Raw genomic sequence first — 16,541 nt, 5'->3', positions numbered from 1 at the left:
CTGCTATCCATTTGGTGGTGGTCTGGCTGACAACAACCTTTAATGTGGGAGAAAGATGTACAAATCTATTCCTTCATTCCCACAGAAGTTACTTCCCGAGTTAAAGACACTGGAACAAATCACATATGGGTCTCTGTTAAGAACAAGCAAACAGAAATGTCTACTTCTGGTCCCACCAATTTTTCATCATGGAAAGAGCATAATTTATTAAGGCAACAAAGCTTTCATGGCTACATGATCACCTTCCCTCTTTTACATGAGGTTTTAATAAGACTCAGGACAGGCTGAAATGGCTCTTCTGGTACTTAAAGTCAACCAGAGAAACCCACTATGTATCCTCATAACATAGAAAATTTCTCCCCTTGGTTCCATCACCATACGTAGGTGGAGTGTAAAAAGTAGCGCAAAAAAAAGGCAGACTGAGCTACAGGATACTTCACAGGTGCCTGATGGCTCCATAAGAATTTTGTAATTGCAAAGTCTCAGTACTTTGACAAACTCTTCTAAAGTAGTTTACACTTTCTCTGATTAACTCTCAATTTATACTCAAGACTATGAACTGAAAACCAGCAAAGCATGTGGTTCTTGATTGTCAGCAAAACAGTATAGCAGCCCAAATCAGGGCTCAGGGAAGTGAACTGGTTGCTCCCTGGCTAACCTTCCTACTATTCAAGTTGTTAATTAATGAAGTGCACTAATTTAAAAGTGCATTTGTATCTGCGCTCTTACTTATTAGGAATATCAATCATCAAAGTGCACTTTCATTTCAGTGTGGGCTAAAATACACTCAGTTTAGGTGAGTGTGCACACACACGCTCACAGTGTATCTCAACACCCTCCAGGCAAAACTGGGGACAGTTCTTATCTTTTACAGCAACCCAGTGTTACACTATGGCACAAAATAACTCACACACAGACACTAGATGTAATGGGGAAGAAAAAGAACTCAAAAGGTAAACTTTATTTTCTGACTCCACTATATATACTATAGCAAAAGTGACAGTGGATTGGAGGGTGAAATTGCCACCTCTCCAACCACACTGGTCAAACCAACAGTCCATCAATTCTCGCTACTCACAAAGAAAAATACAAAACAATCATTGTTTATAAGAACAATGTGTGAGAACTGCAGTAAAAATATGTAAGTATCAAAAAGCATAAAAAAACTTTTAGAAGAACTTTAAAACTCTCAAAAAACCAAGGCAACAACCCAGGTGACAAGAAACAAATTTGGCCACTCCTTTACACAGACATTTGTATTCTCCTGAGGGAACAATGCCCTACTCCCCACAAGCCACGTGGAATTTACAGGTGAACAAAACAACACTGAACCAGATTGCAGGGTACAAAAGGAACCTTTTCCTCTCAGAATTCTGTTTGCACTACAGAAAAATACCTATGCAAGCTCTTGCTGCAACTTCAAAGTTAAAATAACATGGTCTAGATTGAAAGGGCATTTACAAAACTTTATGAGTGGGGCCTCCAGAATGAAGACTATTTCTTAATATTAAATTAAGATTTTAATCTTGAATCAAAAATCTGTAAAGAAGAAAGTTCACTTGTTTCTTTGTAGAAAGAATATGCAGAACTGGTTATAGTTCCACAGATTTAAAATATGTATTTTTAAATGCTAACATGAAAGCAGAGAGCTCAGTGTTTTGCCACTCTTTACATGGAAACCTTCTTTGTGGTTGTTTACTTATCATTTTAAAGCAATTGTTCAATTCTGTATGTCTTGGACTAGGCAAGGTAAGAAAAAATTGATATAAAACATACAATTTCTCTTTCTGAAAAAAAAATTTTTGAAACATTCCTTCAATTTAACAAAGGAGTTTTCAAACATTTGCCAATAACAAGGAGCAAAATAAAGAACTAACAAATAAAAATGAGTCTTCTGAGAATAGAAAGATTTTGTTTTGTTGGAATACCTTTTTCTTGAAACAGTCACATCAGAACTAAGAACAGTGTTTTGGAAAATACTTCTGTACTTAAACCAGAGCTTATCAATGCCTTTCACTTTTTGTGGTATGAAGTGATTCCTTTAGGCTGAGAGGACTACTGAAATCTCTTGCATAAGCTAAAAAGTGTTTCCAGGCTGTGCTGAACTCAAGGATAGTCTAAATCTTTTCTGTAACACCACAAAATACACATTATTTCCCCTGCAGTTCTGCTACGGTTTTATTCTAGTCAGAATAACATGAAGCTTAATATAAATTTTGAGCACACTTTCTGAATTTTGTTCCCATTCTCTTTTGCTAAGGTGCAAGAATGCTTTCACATTTTGCCCTCTTCCTCCTGCACTGCAGTTATTGGGACAAGCATGTTTCTGAGCATTGCCACCCACAAGGCCAGTATTCAGCATCAAGGCAGCCAAGAAGAATATTTATGCCTGTGTCAAACCAGCTTGGTACTGTAGGTACAGGGCAAAAAAGCCCCAGCAGACTTATATCACTTGATTTTGTGACTGATATATTTAGCTTCAAGTTCTCTGAAGATGGATTTAACACCTTTCTAACACTTCTGCTAATACCCAGGTGATTTTATCTGTTTTTCTTACCCTTTACCAAGTGTATTTAATTGAAGATATGAGTATAGTTTGACAGTTTCAAACCTGTTTTTTAACACAGAAATTGACTAGACATTATGTCTGCAGGTTTCCTTTGTAGCTGTAGACTTCTAGGAATTATTTTTCAGGCAACACTTGACCTTTTGAAAAGCAAATCTGTCCTTTTCATCAAAATATGGGTATGTTTCCTAAAAATAAAATAATTTTCAGTTTACCAGAGAACCAGTAATGTAAAAACTGTCTATCCATGATGTCAATTCTATTACTGCATCCTCATTAAATTGCCTCCAAACCGGCTCAATATTTCTCAATAAATGGCCAAGGGAAGATTGAAGGGAGCTGTTCTAAGGATGAGCAGAATGGATTTAAATTGCTCCTGCAAACAGCAAAAGGAGATGGTGTAACATGGGGCAAACATGTGGCTAAGACCTGGAATGCTTGGCTTAGTTTTTCTGCTGCTGTCTGGGGGACAAGGATACTAGGACACCTGGCAACAACTTGCTTTTTCTTTACCCTTTCCTTGCCATGTTGTATTCCTGTGTCACTCAGCTGTTCTCTCAGCAGCAGCCAAAGGACATATCCCCAAAGACCAGAAGAGAGAGAGAATGGAAGTAAGGTCAGTAACGTTCATTACAAGAAGATATTCAGAGAGTTACGCTGCATTTTTTCTTTAAGATTAGGCTGTTGAAGAAGAGTGCAATGCGCTTTTGTCAAACCCAGTTGCCCACTAAATCTGTTGTAAATATGAAAGCTTCAATGGAAGATGTACACATTTTCCCAGACAGAAAACACTTACCTGGTCTCTCCCCTCTAGACAAGAAGCTGCAGCATTCTAGGACTAGAACTAGGCAAGGTTGAAGGTTTACTGTATGTATGCTGAATGATAACAATCCAGGACATCACGTCCAGTCTGTAGAAGGCTTTTGTTCTGATTTTTGGATTGCTTCCATGGCAGGAAGTTGATTCAGTTGTTGCATTAGAGTTTTCTCAGAATCACTATAGCAACAGAAATAAAACATTAAAGCAATTAAGGCTTCTGGTCTTATTTAAAATATTCATTGTGTTACTGTTTTGTGCAATGATCACGAAGTTATAAAGAGATCATGCACATGTTTCCTAATAGTTTCATTTCAGAATACTGCATCTTTTTAAGAAAAGAAAATAACAGATTGGGTTTTTGTCTATGATATATGAGGTTTTCCTGTAGCACATAGTTGAGAGCAAGAAAAAACTGAGATTCAAATTTTGTCAAGTGTTGAAAATAGTTTCTTCCTCAAGCCTACTGTAAACTGTATTTACAAAAACATAGTGCTAGACTCTAGAAATTTAAAAAAAATCACAACTTTAAAAAAAGTTCTACCATCCCTATCAGGAAAAGCTATATTTTCCCTTTTAGGGTTCAACAAAGTTAAGCCTTTGGAAAACAGAAAATTGAAAGGAATGTAAGGGAGTATATTTGCTTTTAAAAGTGACATTTCATTCATTCTATTTAATGGAAAAGTGAGTACCAGATCAATTGATACAACTGGAACTTTGCTTTAAATATCAGCATCAAACCTTAATGTTATCTAACTGAAAAGTGAATATTTTCTGTTTACATCAAATAACATAGCAATGTCAATTATTACAGTTAATCTAAGGTCTTGCTTTTTCCTCTTTCCATAAAAATAAAAACTAACAAAATAAAAGAAATTAAATAAAAATGCCCTAAACCCCATTCCTTTTCAGTTTGAAATTTCAAAAATTCTCCTTCTTATAATTAATGAAGATTAATGAAACACTAATAAGTTAAAAAAATACTTTTTTAATATATTTCCATATATATATATATTTATTAAAAAATTCTATTTTAAACCACACATTTATATGCTGTTTTAGCCACATATTTATATGTAATTCTTGGATCACATCTTGACTTTTCCTACCAAGTTTGAGTGTTGAGATTTAGTGTTTTGCCATACTACAGCTGAAGATTTTCCTGCAAATTTGTCTTTACCAGCCCCAGATTTAGGTACTAGTTCAGCAAGGAAGCCTTAAAGAGCCTCCAATGCTCCTGTAGCTCAAAATCAACAAAATTAGGATGTATCATCACTCAAGAGCTCTAAAACTCTGATTTCTAGAAGGAAATGCAAAATGACAGGGGATTTTAAAAATTATTATTTAATGACAAAATAATCTTGAACTGATGACATGAAATCCTCACAACACAGTGGAAGTCATAACAATTAGGTTAAAAAAGATAATTTAATATTAATAAGTTAAACTTGGAAAACAACTTCTTATAGTAAAAAAATCATGCCTTTACTATTTCATGGTTTGTTTTCTTCATGTCCTCAACTGAAGACTCTACTTCAAAAAGTTCATTTTAGTTCTGATTTGGTTTAGAAATGCAAGAAAAAGTCTTGCTTTCTGCTGAGTTTTCATACAAGTATGTGGGACTTATATAAATATCATGTTAAAAGAACTTAATTTGTATCTTCTTTTTACTCTCTTGCCACAACCTACATCCCGCTACCATGACACTTCCTTAAAATAATAAGCATTGTCTAAACTGAAACTTCTTTCTTCATGTTCATAGATCAGGAATTGAGCAAATTAAATTAATTTTATTCAGTTTGCTATAAAATAGAAAATGATATCAATTCATGTAATCTAATAGTCAGCCATTTGGGGAGAATATTAGCAGTGCTTAGTTTCAAACATCCCAATATCCCATGTCTAAAATACATATGTTGCATATTTTCAAATAAAATATTTTTTCCAATTTGGACTAAACGTCACCATAAAAATACAGAGCTCATTAAGGCATCATAGAAGTTAATAAATTAGGATAAAAACCTTAAACTACTGGGGAGACTAAATTGCTCAGAGTATGGCAAAAGAAATCTGGTAGTAAAGTAGCAAAATGATACAGGAAAAGTGACCAATATATGACAGTCTACAGCTGCAGCTTTCAAGACACGTATCTGCAGGTTGAAGCATTTCACTTTGAAGAGGGTCCCATGGAGAGTCAGCCTGAGTAACAACACTCAAACCAATATGGCAAGATGTCATCCTCCTTTATTGTCTAATTTATCCATGTTTTATACCTTATTGCCTGACAAAATACTATAGCTAATTAACACTCATTGGCTAACATAATGTGATTACATATACAAGTCACTTACTGATTGGCCATTATACTACAAGCATCTGATCAGGTTATAGGACGTGACAGTTTTCAGCATCCAGCATTGACTATTGTATTTGTACAAAGCTCGTTGTCTTTGCAAGCACATCCTAAATACTTCCAGAGTAACTAAAGTATCTCTGTAAGCTGCAGGCCAGGGTTGTCCAGTTCCTGCAAGGAAATACCATCAAGGATATCATGCCTTTGTTCCATGAGAAATTCCTCTACATTACTTCACTTGAATATTAATGAAAATTATCTGCCTTCAAGCCCTGACATTTTACTCAGTGACCAACTATTCTTCCTTGCTGTTTAGTTTCTCTGATCTTCAACCACTGTAACTGACTCAAACCCACTGGCAACAGAAGGATTAAAGGAGATGACCAAAGGAATAACTATATTGGGGAGTATATAAATAATGATTGCCAATTATTGTAAAAAAAAAAAAAAAAAAAAAAAAAGCTTATCTCAGCAAAAAGGGCACTGAAAAATATTCATTTGTGTGGATCATTGGGTTATATGCCTTGAGGTGACTAGTGGAGAGAAAAGCCTTCTGTGGCCGCCAGACTAGCACTGGGGAAGTGGGTGCATGGTTCAGCCCAACAAGGAGTATAAATCATGAGCAAGTGATAAAATATATTTTAATTTGTGCCCATTTTCTCTTGTCCTTTCAGTAGGGTGAGAAGAATCGGGCTCCCTCTCGTTAACTCCCTTCTGTCAGATATTTGCACACATTGTTGAGACTTCTCCAGACCAAAGAGTCCCATCATTTCCAGCCTCTTCTTGTATGTATCCCCTTACCATCCTTGTCAGCCTGTGCTAGAATTGCTCCTGGAAGTCCATATCTCACTTGTACATGGGGAGGCCAGAACTGGACATGGCATTCCAGATGTGTTTCACCAGTACTGATAAAGGTGTTTTATACAGCCCAGAACATGGATGTCTGATTTAGATGTAAGGGTGTATTGCTGGCTTGTGGGCAACTTGTAGGCCACCAAGGACGCCAGTGTCCCTCTCTGCAGAGCTGCTTTCCATCCAGTGGGCTTCCAGCATGTACTGGTGCATGGGGTAATTCCTCCCCAGGTCGCAGGATTTTGTATTTCCCCTTGCTGAACCTCATGAGGTTCCTCTCTGCCCAGTTCTCCTGCCTGATTTGCAGCACATCTACCTGGTACATAACCCACTCCTAAGAGCTATGTATCATCTGCAACTCTGCTGAGCTTCTCTCTGCCCCATCATCCAGACCTTTAATGGAGATATTAAGCAGGACTTAATTATTATTATTAAGCAGGTATTGATTCCTGGGGTGCACCACTAGTAACATGCCTCCAGCTGGACTTTGTGCCACTGACCACAACCCTATGCATGGGTCCAGCCCTTCAGGACCTTGCTGCCCACTTCCTTTGTCCATATCATGTCAGTTTGTCTACAAGGGTATCATGTGATACTATTTGAATGAGAAGGTGAGCAAAGGTATCCAGAATTATTGCAGAAAATGAGCAATTTTAATTAAAAGCTAAAAATTTACTTGTAGCACAGGCTTGCTCTTAGCTTAATAAAGCTCAGAGATTAAGAACTTCAGTTTCATCTCACAAGAAATTTTTAATAAAATGTAGCAACCCTGCATATAAATATTACCGAGTGAATTACCTGAGAACTTGGGAGAGAAACTGGTAAATCAAACAATGACATTTCTGAAATTTTGGTACAGCTGGCACTGATCTTTTATTTGGAACTGGCTTGATCTTTAAACATTATAAATTTTCAAGAAACATCACATTTCAGCCTGATTTCATACAACACCCCTAATGGCACATCATTTTCCCTCAGTTTTCAGCTTAAGGCTACAAGATAGCATTTCTAGGTAGAAAATATTTTTACATAGAAAGCACCATAATAGTATTATTTTTTGAGTGAGAAGTGGTCCCAGTATAGTAATAAATATACTATTTGCACAGACAATTAATTTATGACATGTCACAGCCCAAGAGGGAGTAAATGTCTTTGAAAGACACAACGGCCTTTCTTGATTTTTTTAAATTATGGTTTGGGGCTCTAGTCTGCAGGTAGAAGACTGGACATTTGTCTGTTTTCTTTACTGCAACCACCATGACCCACATTGTAGAGGTTACACTCTTAAGAGACACTGATAAAATTTGCAGGGTCAGAAAACATTAAATATGGCAACATAAAAAAAAAAACTTGTTATATTGACCAGAACACTGATAGAGTTCCTAAACTGGAGCTGCAAAGCATAAACTGAAACCTAGTTCAGGACCTGCACTAGCCTTAATTTTCAGATATTCAGAGTAGCAGCTGTACCAGCCAAGGGCAGTAACATGAGGCTGCTTGGCAATTTGCAAAGACCAAAGTAGTTGGGCCTCTAGAAATACCTGAATTAAACAGACAATAATTAAGTACTATGAGGTGTAAAAGGTCCAGCAGTAGGAGGCTTGTGTTGTTACTATTCCTTCCTTTCCTTCACTTTATAAATGGATAGAGCAGTCCAACTACAGAAGTGCCAACCCACTTCTAGAGAGGAATAAAGAAAACAGCTTTTATTCTAGAGTAGTATTAATCAAACTCTACCTTACTTAAAATTTTACTATTCTGCAAGCACATTTTTGTGCTGTCTTCCTCTGAAAATTATCCTAGGAAATCTTTAGAAGCAAACTACAACCCATCACATCATTCAGTAAAAAATAAGTGTTGCAAATTATCCTTCAGAACTGGATATTGCAAATGAAATAAATCTCCAGCTAACCACAATAATGTATTTTTTCACAACTGCTACAGTTGTAGGTTTTTTTAGTGCACTAAATATTGCTTGATTGTGTAACAGTACAAAACTATTTTAAATTAGTGCAGGTGTGTGCAGATGTTTAATTTTTAAGGGGGATTCACAGGTAATATTCTACAAAAACACAACTCAAGTTTACCAAGATACTGATACCTACCTCCTAGGCATAGGAGTCAAAAAAACATGAGTTTTTAATTAGAAAACAGAATGTGTTTGTCTGATTTATCTGTCAGCCAGAAAAAAGAAAGTATGTCTTTATTTTTCTATCAACTAAAAAAGCATTAATGGAATACACCTTTACTTCTCTTTCTCATAAGACTCTATCTTGTGCATTCCATACAGCTCCGGTGTCCCCAGCATGGGAAGAACATGGAGCTGTTGGGTGAATCCAGAGGAGACCACCAAGACAACTAGAAGGATGGAGCACCTCTCCTATGAGGAAAGGCTGAGAAAGTTGGGATTGTCCAGCCTGGTGGAGAAGGCTACAGGGACACCTAACTGGGGCTTTCTGGTACACAAAGGGAGCCTGCAAGAAAGATGGAGAGAGACTTTTTACAAGGCCAGGTAGTGACAGGAAAGGGGGAATGGCTTCAAAGTGAAAGCGAGCACAATTAGATTCTTTACTGTGAGGGTGGTGAGGCACTGGACCATGTTGCTCAGGGAAGCTGTGGATGCCTCATCCTGGCAAATGTTCAAGGCCAGGTTAGATGGAGCTTTGAACAACCTGGTCTTCTAGGAAGGTGTTTCTGCCCATGGCAGGGTGTTTGGAATGAGATTATTTTTAAAGTCTCTTCCAACCCAAACCTTTCTAGCATTCTATGTTTCTATGAAATTATAGACATATCTAATTTCTTTTAAAAAAACCCAAAACAAAACAAAAAACCAACCAACACCCCCCCCCCCCGCCCCCGCCATACACTAAACACAAAGAAGAGCAGTAAAAGAAGTACTTTAAACTGGAGAATAATTTGCATTATTCTTTGCCTGAAGTACACGCATGTATATTGACGTAAGACACACACACACGTACATTGCAGGGTTTCATTTAAAGCATGAAGATCCACTAACTCAGATTGCAAGAAAGTTATGTCTTCAGCTTTATGATTTAGTGCAAACATCAACAATATCACAACCATGGTGTTGTAGCTTCATCAGTTTGTTTAATTCTGAAATCAAGTTACAAGGCTATCTTGAATCACAACAGGAATACTACTGCACAGCACGAGTCACTGCAAGCCAGTTTGTTTAGAAGTAAACTTTAAAAATGTTGTAGTCCCTGTGTGCACCATTGGCCATTGGATATTTTCTGAAGCTTTTCATAGCACTTCTGGCAATAAAATAACATGGTAAGAACAGAATGCTAGAGATAACCTCCTCTGTTATCACAGTTGCTAAGCTATTTCTTGAGTCAGTTAACAATTCAAAGGCCAGTATAAATATTTATATTTCATTAACATTCACCAAGACCTAAGACAAAGAAAGCACCTTAAAACAGTGGGCCTAGAGATACAAATAATTTGAAACAGCAGCTCCACATTAGTGCTAGAGAAAGATTGTGCACACACAAACTGTTAATTCATTCATTGTCATCACTCTGAGGATTTTGACTTTGTTTTAAAGGTAGAAGTGAAAAGTTAGTTGTCCAAAAGTTATTCAGTAATTTCATTAATCAGAAACAGTGTTACAAGTTTGCTGCATGTCTTATGTCAGAAGCAGTTTGACCTGTATTGTGCGAGTTCAGTGGGACAGGTCTCAAACTGTAGTTTAATGATCAGGAGATGAGAACAAAACTCTCAGAACTCTGGCTCTGAGGCAGTGGTAAAAGAACAAGAAAATGGAAAAGAACAACTACGCAAAAATCTTCAAAAATATTAAAAGCTTCAAACTGATTGTTCTCAAAGCACAAAAGAATCTTTGTTAAAGCTTCATTTATTATAAAATGGTATGGGAAAGTATTGTTTGGAAGATCTACCACTACTTTCAAAAGATAGAACTTCTTTCTGCCTGATAAATGGAGTGCAGTGTTTTTTGTCCAGAGATTTCAAAGTGCAACTGTACATATTGCCAATTAAGGGTGCAGATGTTTATCTTTGGGGTTATTTATCTGGATTAACTAAACTGGCAAACAAACAGGTTACCTGGAACCAGCTTTCTCTATCCTCAGTGGTGCCTCTTCAGCTTGGCTAAATGTATACATGCAGCAAAAGGCACACACCCAAAGTGTAGAGGTCCAAACATGGCCAAGGAAATATACAAATCCGCATGATCTGAAACAAATTCGAGGCGTTATCATTTCCCTTCCAGATGTCAAAATGCAAATTCCAATAAAATAATTTCAGTTCTGCCTTTGCACAACATGGCAGAAAAGGGTGACCGTTCACTGTTATTTTACCAAATACTCTTATCTCTTTTCTCTCCCTCCTTCCTACTTTTTTTTATAACAGCGTTAACTGCTTTCCACAGTTTTACTCTGCTTGATTTTTCAAATATCAATCCTTTAAATAATGGCCAACCTAGAGATTTTATTACTTTAGGCAACTAGTGCTCTCCTTAGATGATGGATGGGCAGTGAGAGAGAAACACCATCTAGTTGTTCACATGAAAAATTACTCAGATTCTTCTGGAGAGAAGACCAAGCCATATCCTGCCCTGTTTTCCACATCAGAGGTTCCTAATACAGTATCTTTTCCTCCTCTCTCATAGATATTTTCACATTCTTCTGACCAGCTTCCTCATACTCTTCATAGTTTGGCAATAGATAGAACATTCTAGATACCTGCAGCAAATTTTGCCTTCACTTAAGTCGAATAATCTTCACTGTGATCAAGATTTTGTCCACCATGTTGTTACAAAAAAAAAAAAAAAAAAAAAAAGATCTAACAAGATACAGAATATATAAGAGACCATTTTCAACTGTTTTGCTGTTCATACAAATCTTGCCTGTGGACATTTCACAGAATATTATATTTTTTTCTGTATTAGATTAGCATCCTTCAGTGGAGTCGGGAAAAAAGACAAATAATTCTTCTTATGCAAAAACTTATGCAAAAAAATATTTGCATAAGACATTGCAATCAGATTCATATTTTAAAGAATGAGGCCTGTAAACAGAAAATTTTAGATCAAATGTCATGCATATTATCAGTATAGAATACAGAAAAATTTGTTGTTTTCGCTATATAAATCAAACATATACATGAAGTTACAGGCAGTTTTAACTTTGTTATATTACATCCATTCAACACTCAGCTAACCTAACCTTAGAAGTTCAAATGTCATATTTCTTCTGAAATTGTGCTAAAGGCAAGATTGAAAGACAAGTAAAAAAATTGTACTTGAAGATTTGCATGGCTCCAGGAGTACTATAATTCTTACTAATTAGTTCAAAAATACTTCCATATATGTTCAAGAAAAATGAGACAGAACAAATATTGTATAGTGCAGTAAAAATTCCAAGTGAGTGAAGGAAGTACATCCCAAAATCTGCCTAGTTGATATATTTTATACCACTGGGATTAAACCACACTGCTCAGAGGGTTAGGATGACTGTGACCCCCTGGAGCACAAACCAGCAGAGTTTGTGCTAGTCCATGTGTTTCCACAAGGCACTGAGCTCTGCTTAGCAGGGTAAATGTGAACCCTTGCTAGATAGAAATACAAAGCCTCCTCTCACTTGCAGGAGTAGGAGGACTAGGGAAAAAACAAGGTTTTGAATTAAGCACTTACCTAAGAGGACCAATTCCATCAGATCACTTTTCTTGTGCTTTCAAGTTCATTCTGTATTCCCTGCTTTTCAGAACAATTAACTGCAAATCCTAATGATGAGTTAACATTATTCTAAAACAAATCAAAGCTATTGGTACCAAACTTAAAGGTATTTAAAGATAGACTAGAAACAAACTGTAAGCACAGTAAGAGCTGCAAATTCCTGAGAAGGGAAGTGAACATTACAAATTATTTCTTTATAAACTACTGAAAAAAACCACTTGTGAATTTGGCCTTAGTTTAAACAAGTACAATAAAATCATTACTAAATTTGAGTCAGTTTCAAGGCAGCTAGTGATCCTGCAATGGCCTAATTCCATACATAAGAATGTGACAGACTTCTAAAAAAAAAAATTTGTAGAGATCCATAAAACAGATAGAAGCAGTGCTTTAGTCCATTTTGTACCTTGAAGCAGCAACATTATTGTTAGAAACGCATTTCTAAACATTTAAGAGCAGAATATCTTCTCTCTGCTTGTGAGTATTCAAATTGTAGCAAAAGGTTTTTTTATAAAATAAATGGGATTTTATATATATAATGATGCTACATATATGAACAATTAGAATGATTACAAAGTTTCATTAATATGGCCAAAAAAAGAATAAAGAATTTAAAAAATAATATCTCTAAAACTTGGAACTTGTTTACTTAATTTAATAATTTATACATTGTCTTTGCAGAGATAAGTGTTGATTCTTGATGACATGATGACATGACTGGAGTAGAATAATTCAAATTTTTCTTTGCACATTTTTCACTGCTGGGTAAATTGTACCAGCAACAAGGTGAGAAAAAAAGGTGATGACTGGAAGACCAGTGATATGTTAAAAAAAGTTAAGAAAGCATCAAGCATATTAATGACAAAATTGCTTAAAAGAGATCAAACTGTGATCAAGTATGTGTTTCTTCTAACAATTTTGTACCAAATTACTTTAATTTTTTTTTTATTGGTAAGAGCTTCAGTATAATAAGAGAAAATGAACAAAACTATCCAGCATATCTTCCTCTTGTGCAAGTTAGACCTATTTTCATTTTGCACCTTTCCCTCTCACTGGCAAGAGTACATTTGCAATATTAAGAAGAGAATATTTTTTTCAAAATTTTAATGCATAGTAACTGAAAGCAAAATATCATTCTCTACCCTTTCTCAAATTTTAGGTAGCCTGTGACATGCCACAGAATTGCATGGGTTGAAAATCAAATTATTAGTATTTGGGATGAATTAATCCTCCATTACAATCTTTTTCTTCCACATTTTTCAATCCTCCTCTCTGGAATCAAACCCAAATGTGGCAAGGTCAGCTTGCCTTCTTCAAAACAGAAAGTAAATCTACAGTCTAAATAACCCCTCAAGTTTCATTTTCGTCCCCAACTCAGTAGAATTACATCCTAAGAGAATAATTTACTATTAAATGCTCCCTAATATTCAGAAGTAGATGAAGGGCCTTGCTCAGGGTTGGACATTTGGACATTTCTGAGTGCTCTTTACACTTCTTGCAAGTCATTAGCTGGTGCAAAGAAGGCAGAGAAAAAGAAGAAACAATGCATGAAATGCATTACAGTTTTGCAATAAATTGTTACTGCAAAAGCCCAAGAAAAAAGTTACACATGAAAGCTGTGGACTCTTGGTTCATAATTCCCCCCCATTCCTCCAAAAGTGTTCCCTCCCTGCCAGCTTATCTCACCCTCCTTCCCACTGCTTTCTTGGCTGTTTTGCTGCAGCCAGGCGAGGAACTTTTTTCCCTGGAAGTTGCAGCATGACCACAGCTTCCTGTGAAGCTCCTGTAGTCATTTTTGCTCGGTTTGTCTTGTGCTAAAGAACACAAAGGCTGGTATTGCCAGAGCACCCAGAATTCCATTGCCAACCCCATCCTACCTGCAGAGGTGTTCACGAGTAGTGCAAATAGCTACTAGGAGTAAGCTGATCACTCTGCAATGGTTGTCTTGTAATTCCCCTCCTACCTCTAAGCCTTCTGCCATCTGCCTAAAAAAAACCCAACATAAGACAACAAAACAAAACAAAACATTACAACCCCCCCCCCACACACCCCCCCACCCACACACACCTGAACCATTCTTCAGAAAAAAATTATCTGTGCCAGGCTTAAACTAGAGGACACCTCTTGTCCTGGTTAAAAACTGAAGTGTTTTACAGCCAGGAAAGATAACACGTGTGCAAAGCTGAAAATAGTTGCCACACCATGTTTTTGTTTTGTTACTATGACAGCAATTACCAATATTTTGAAGAGAATGACTGCTCACTGACACAACAGGAAGACAATGGGAAGGTGTGTTTTCTTCACTAGTCCAGGAAGTCTCACTGTGTACCCAAATGCAATTATTTCCTATGATGTCTAGGCAAAGTTATTATTCATCAGAAACAGAACTGCAGCTAAGCTGGAGAAAAAAAAAATCTAATTCAGAAAGGACTAGTGCAGAGACACAGAAGTTTCAGGATTTTGCCTCTTCAAATATTTGCTAAAAGAGGCAGAAATTTAAGGAAAAAAGGTCTCAATATTTATTGTATTTAAATCCTCTGTCAGCTAGAACATACAAACACTTTGGCAAATAGGTGAGAAATGCCTGTTTTGGCTGCCTTTTCTTTTATACCTTGTCAGTGTTAGAATTGAAACCTCTTACTATGTTCTACAGTTGGTATAGATCTATTATATTTTTAAAATAGCATCAAAATGAAGCTTCACAGCAGTTGGTAGTATTCTTCATGTCTTCCTAGCTTAGACCTATCCCCTCCTCCAAAGAAAGGGATATAGGGGAAGACCTCTAAATGAGATAACCTCATTTGTCATCTCTTCCAAGTATTCCTGAGGAAGAAATGCAGCATGCTGCTGGATTTACAGGTCTCTGTCCTCCTTTCCTCTATCTCTCCTGCACTGTAAATGGCTATGGGACACAACACAACTGACACACGTCCTCAGCTGATAATACAGAGAATGCAAATGACAGAAAAAAACACAACTGCAGGCATATCAAAGCTTCAGTAAGGCTGTTAATCATCTATAAAGGCATGATAATCATCAGCAACCTGGTTTTTTCCAGGGTATGTTCAAAAGAAGCAAAAGCAGGCACACAATTAGGACTGTTTTCTTAAACATATTGCAAAAGACCTTAGGCATTAGATCTACAGCTGTGCTGACTGCTCAACCTCTGTTTCGACAAGAACTACAGTGCTGTCATAAGAGTGCTCCAGTGACACCATACCATTTCCTAGCAACAATCTATGTTTTGTACATAAAAAAGTGAATGAAATACTGCCTATCAGTGTCTTCTCTCTCATTAAGCTATTAAACCTTTCTCGCTCTCCCATGCAAAATGAAGAGTTTTATTTGGACATTATGCAGAACTTCAGACTGTGCTCTGTAATGTAATTAACTGCCAAAGAAGGAAACCTAATATAAAACATGTCCTCCAAATTGACTCTTCTGAAAATAAAGTTAGTGTAAGTTCATAATTCCATGACAGATTCACCAAGTTTTAATCCTGCAACAATGGTATGAATGCCTCATAAGCAAATGGAGAACTGGGCATTCTGCTTCTCACAAGGCTGTTTCTGAGGGGTCTTTCCTTGCAGACATAGCATCCAGTCTAACTTTCTGAGATTTATACTAATTTCTTATCATTCTGGGAAAAATAATTCAGCTGCAGAGCATTGCCCCCGGGCTTCCAAATACTTGTGGCTCTTCTTGCTCTCCCACCCCCTGCCCCTTTACTTGCAGCCATCACTTAAAGGCTCTTTAAACACACAATTCACATTTAGTTTCATACATGCATACATGCAACACAAACCCAACTCATCTACATAAACTTAGTTCTGCAACAGTCAAGTGAAAGTTTAAAAGCACTAGGAATAAATGCCATCCCTTGGAGACGCCCTAGCCTTCCTTGTGAGGTGGATGGCTTCTTCTCCCCTCATCAGCACACAGATCAGCATTTATAGTAATACATATTCCAAGAATATGTATTGGATGGTAGAAGGGTAGGAAAAACCATATGTGAAAAAGCAGCGCATTTCCATCCATATGGAAGTAATGGTGTGCAGACTCCAAATTCTACTGTGGCCAGGTAGATAAACAACAGCAAAGCAACAGACACAAAAATGAGTGACATGGTAAGAACCAGCACTTCAATCTAGAATATAGGGGTGGAGAAATCAGGTTATTTCTGCTGGTCAGCTGTTCAGGTCTCATCTGCATAAGCAAAATACATGGATTTAAGAATGTCT

At 36.8% G+C, this 16,541-nt stretch overlaps 1 protein-coding gene across 2 annotated transcripts in view; it reads right to left on the bottom strand.

The window, feature by feature from the left end:
* Positions 1 to 16,449, bottom strand: part of LOC146768300 (uncharacterized) — a 38,818-nt gene extending 22,369 nt beyond the window's left edge. For both annotated transcript variants that reach the window (XM_085571585.1, XM_085571587.1), the window contains exons 1-4: positions 14,368 to 16,449; positions 14,178 to 14,281; positions 10,674 to 10,802; positions 3,363 to 3,562 (exon numbers count right to left, since the gene is read on the bottom strand). In XM_085571585.1, the coding sequence (XP_085427711.1) occupies positions 3,466 to 3,562; positions 10,674 to 10,802; positions 14,178 to 14,281; positions 14,368 to 14,376 (339 nt within the window). In that variant the 5' untranslated portion in view covers positions 14,377 to 16,449 and the 3' untranslated portion in view covers positions 3,363 to 3,465. The remainder of the gene's footprint in view (positions 1 to 3,362; positions 3,563 to 10,673; positions 10,803 to 14,177; positions 14,282 to 14,367) is intronic.
* Between the last annotated feature and the right edge of the window lie 92 nt (positions 16,450 to 16,541).

The sequence above is a fragment of the Lonchura striata genome, chromosome 2 (assembly GCF_050655825.1).
Source record: "Lonchura striata isolate lonStrDom1 chromosome 2, ASM5065582v1, whole genome shotgun sequence".
Classification (NCBI taxonomy): domain Eukaryota; kingdom Metazoa; phylum Chordata; class Aves; order Passeriformes; family Estrildidae; genus Lonchura; species Lonchura striata.
The sequence above is the reverse complement of the archived record's forward strand: the minus strand, read 5'-3'. Positions and strand labels throughout refer to the sequence as shown.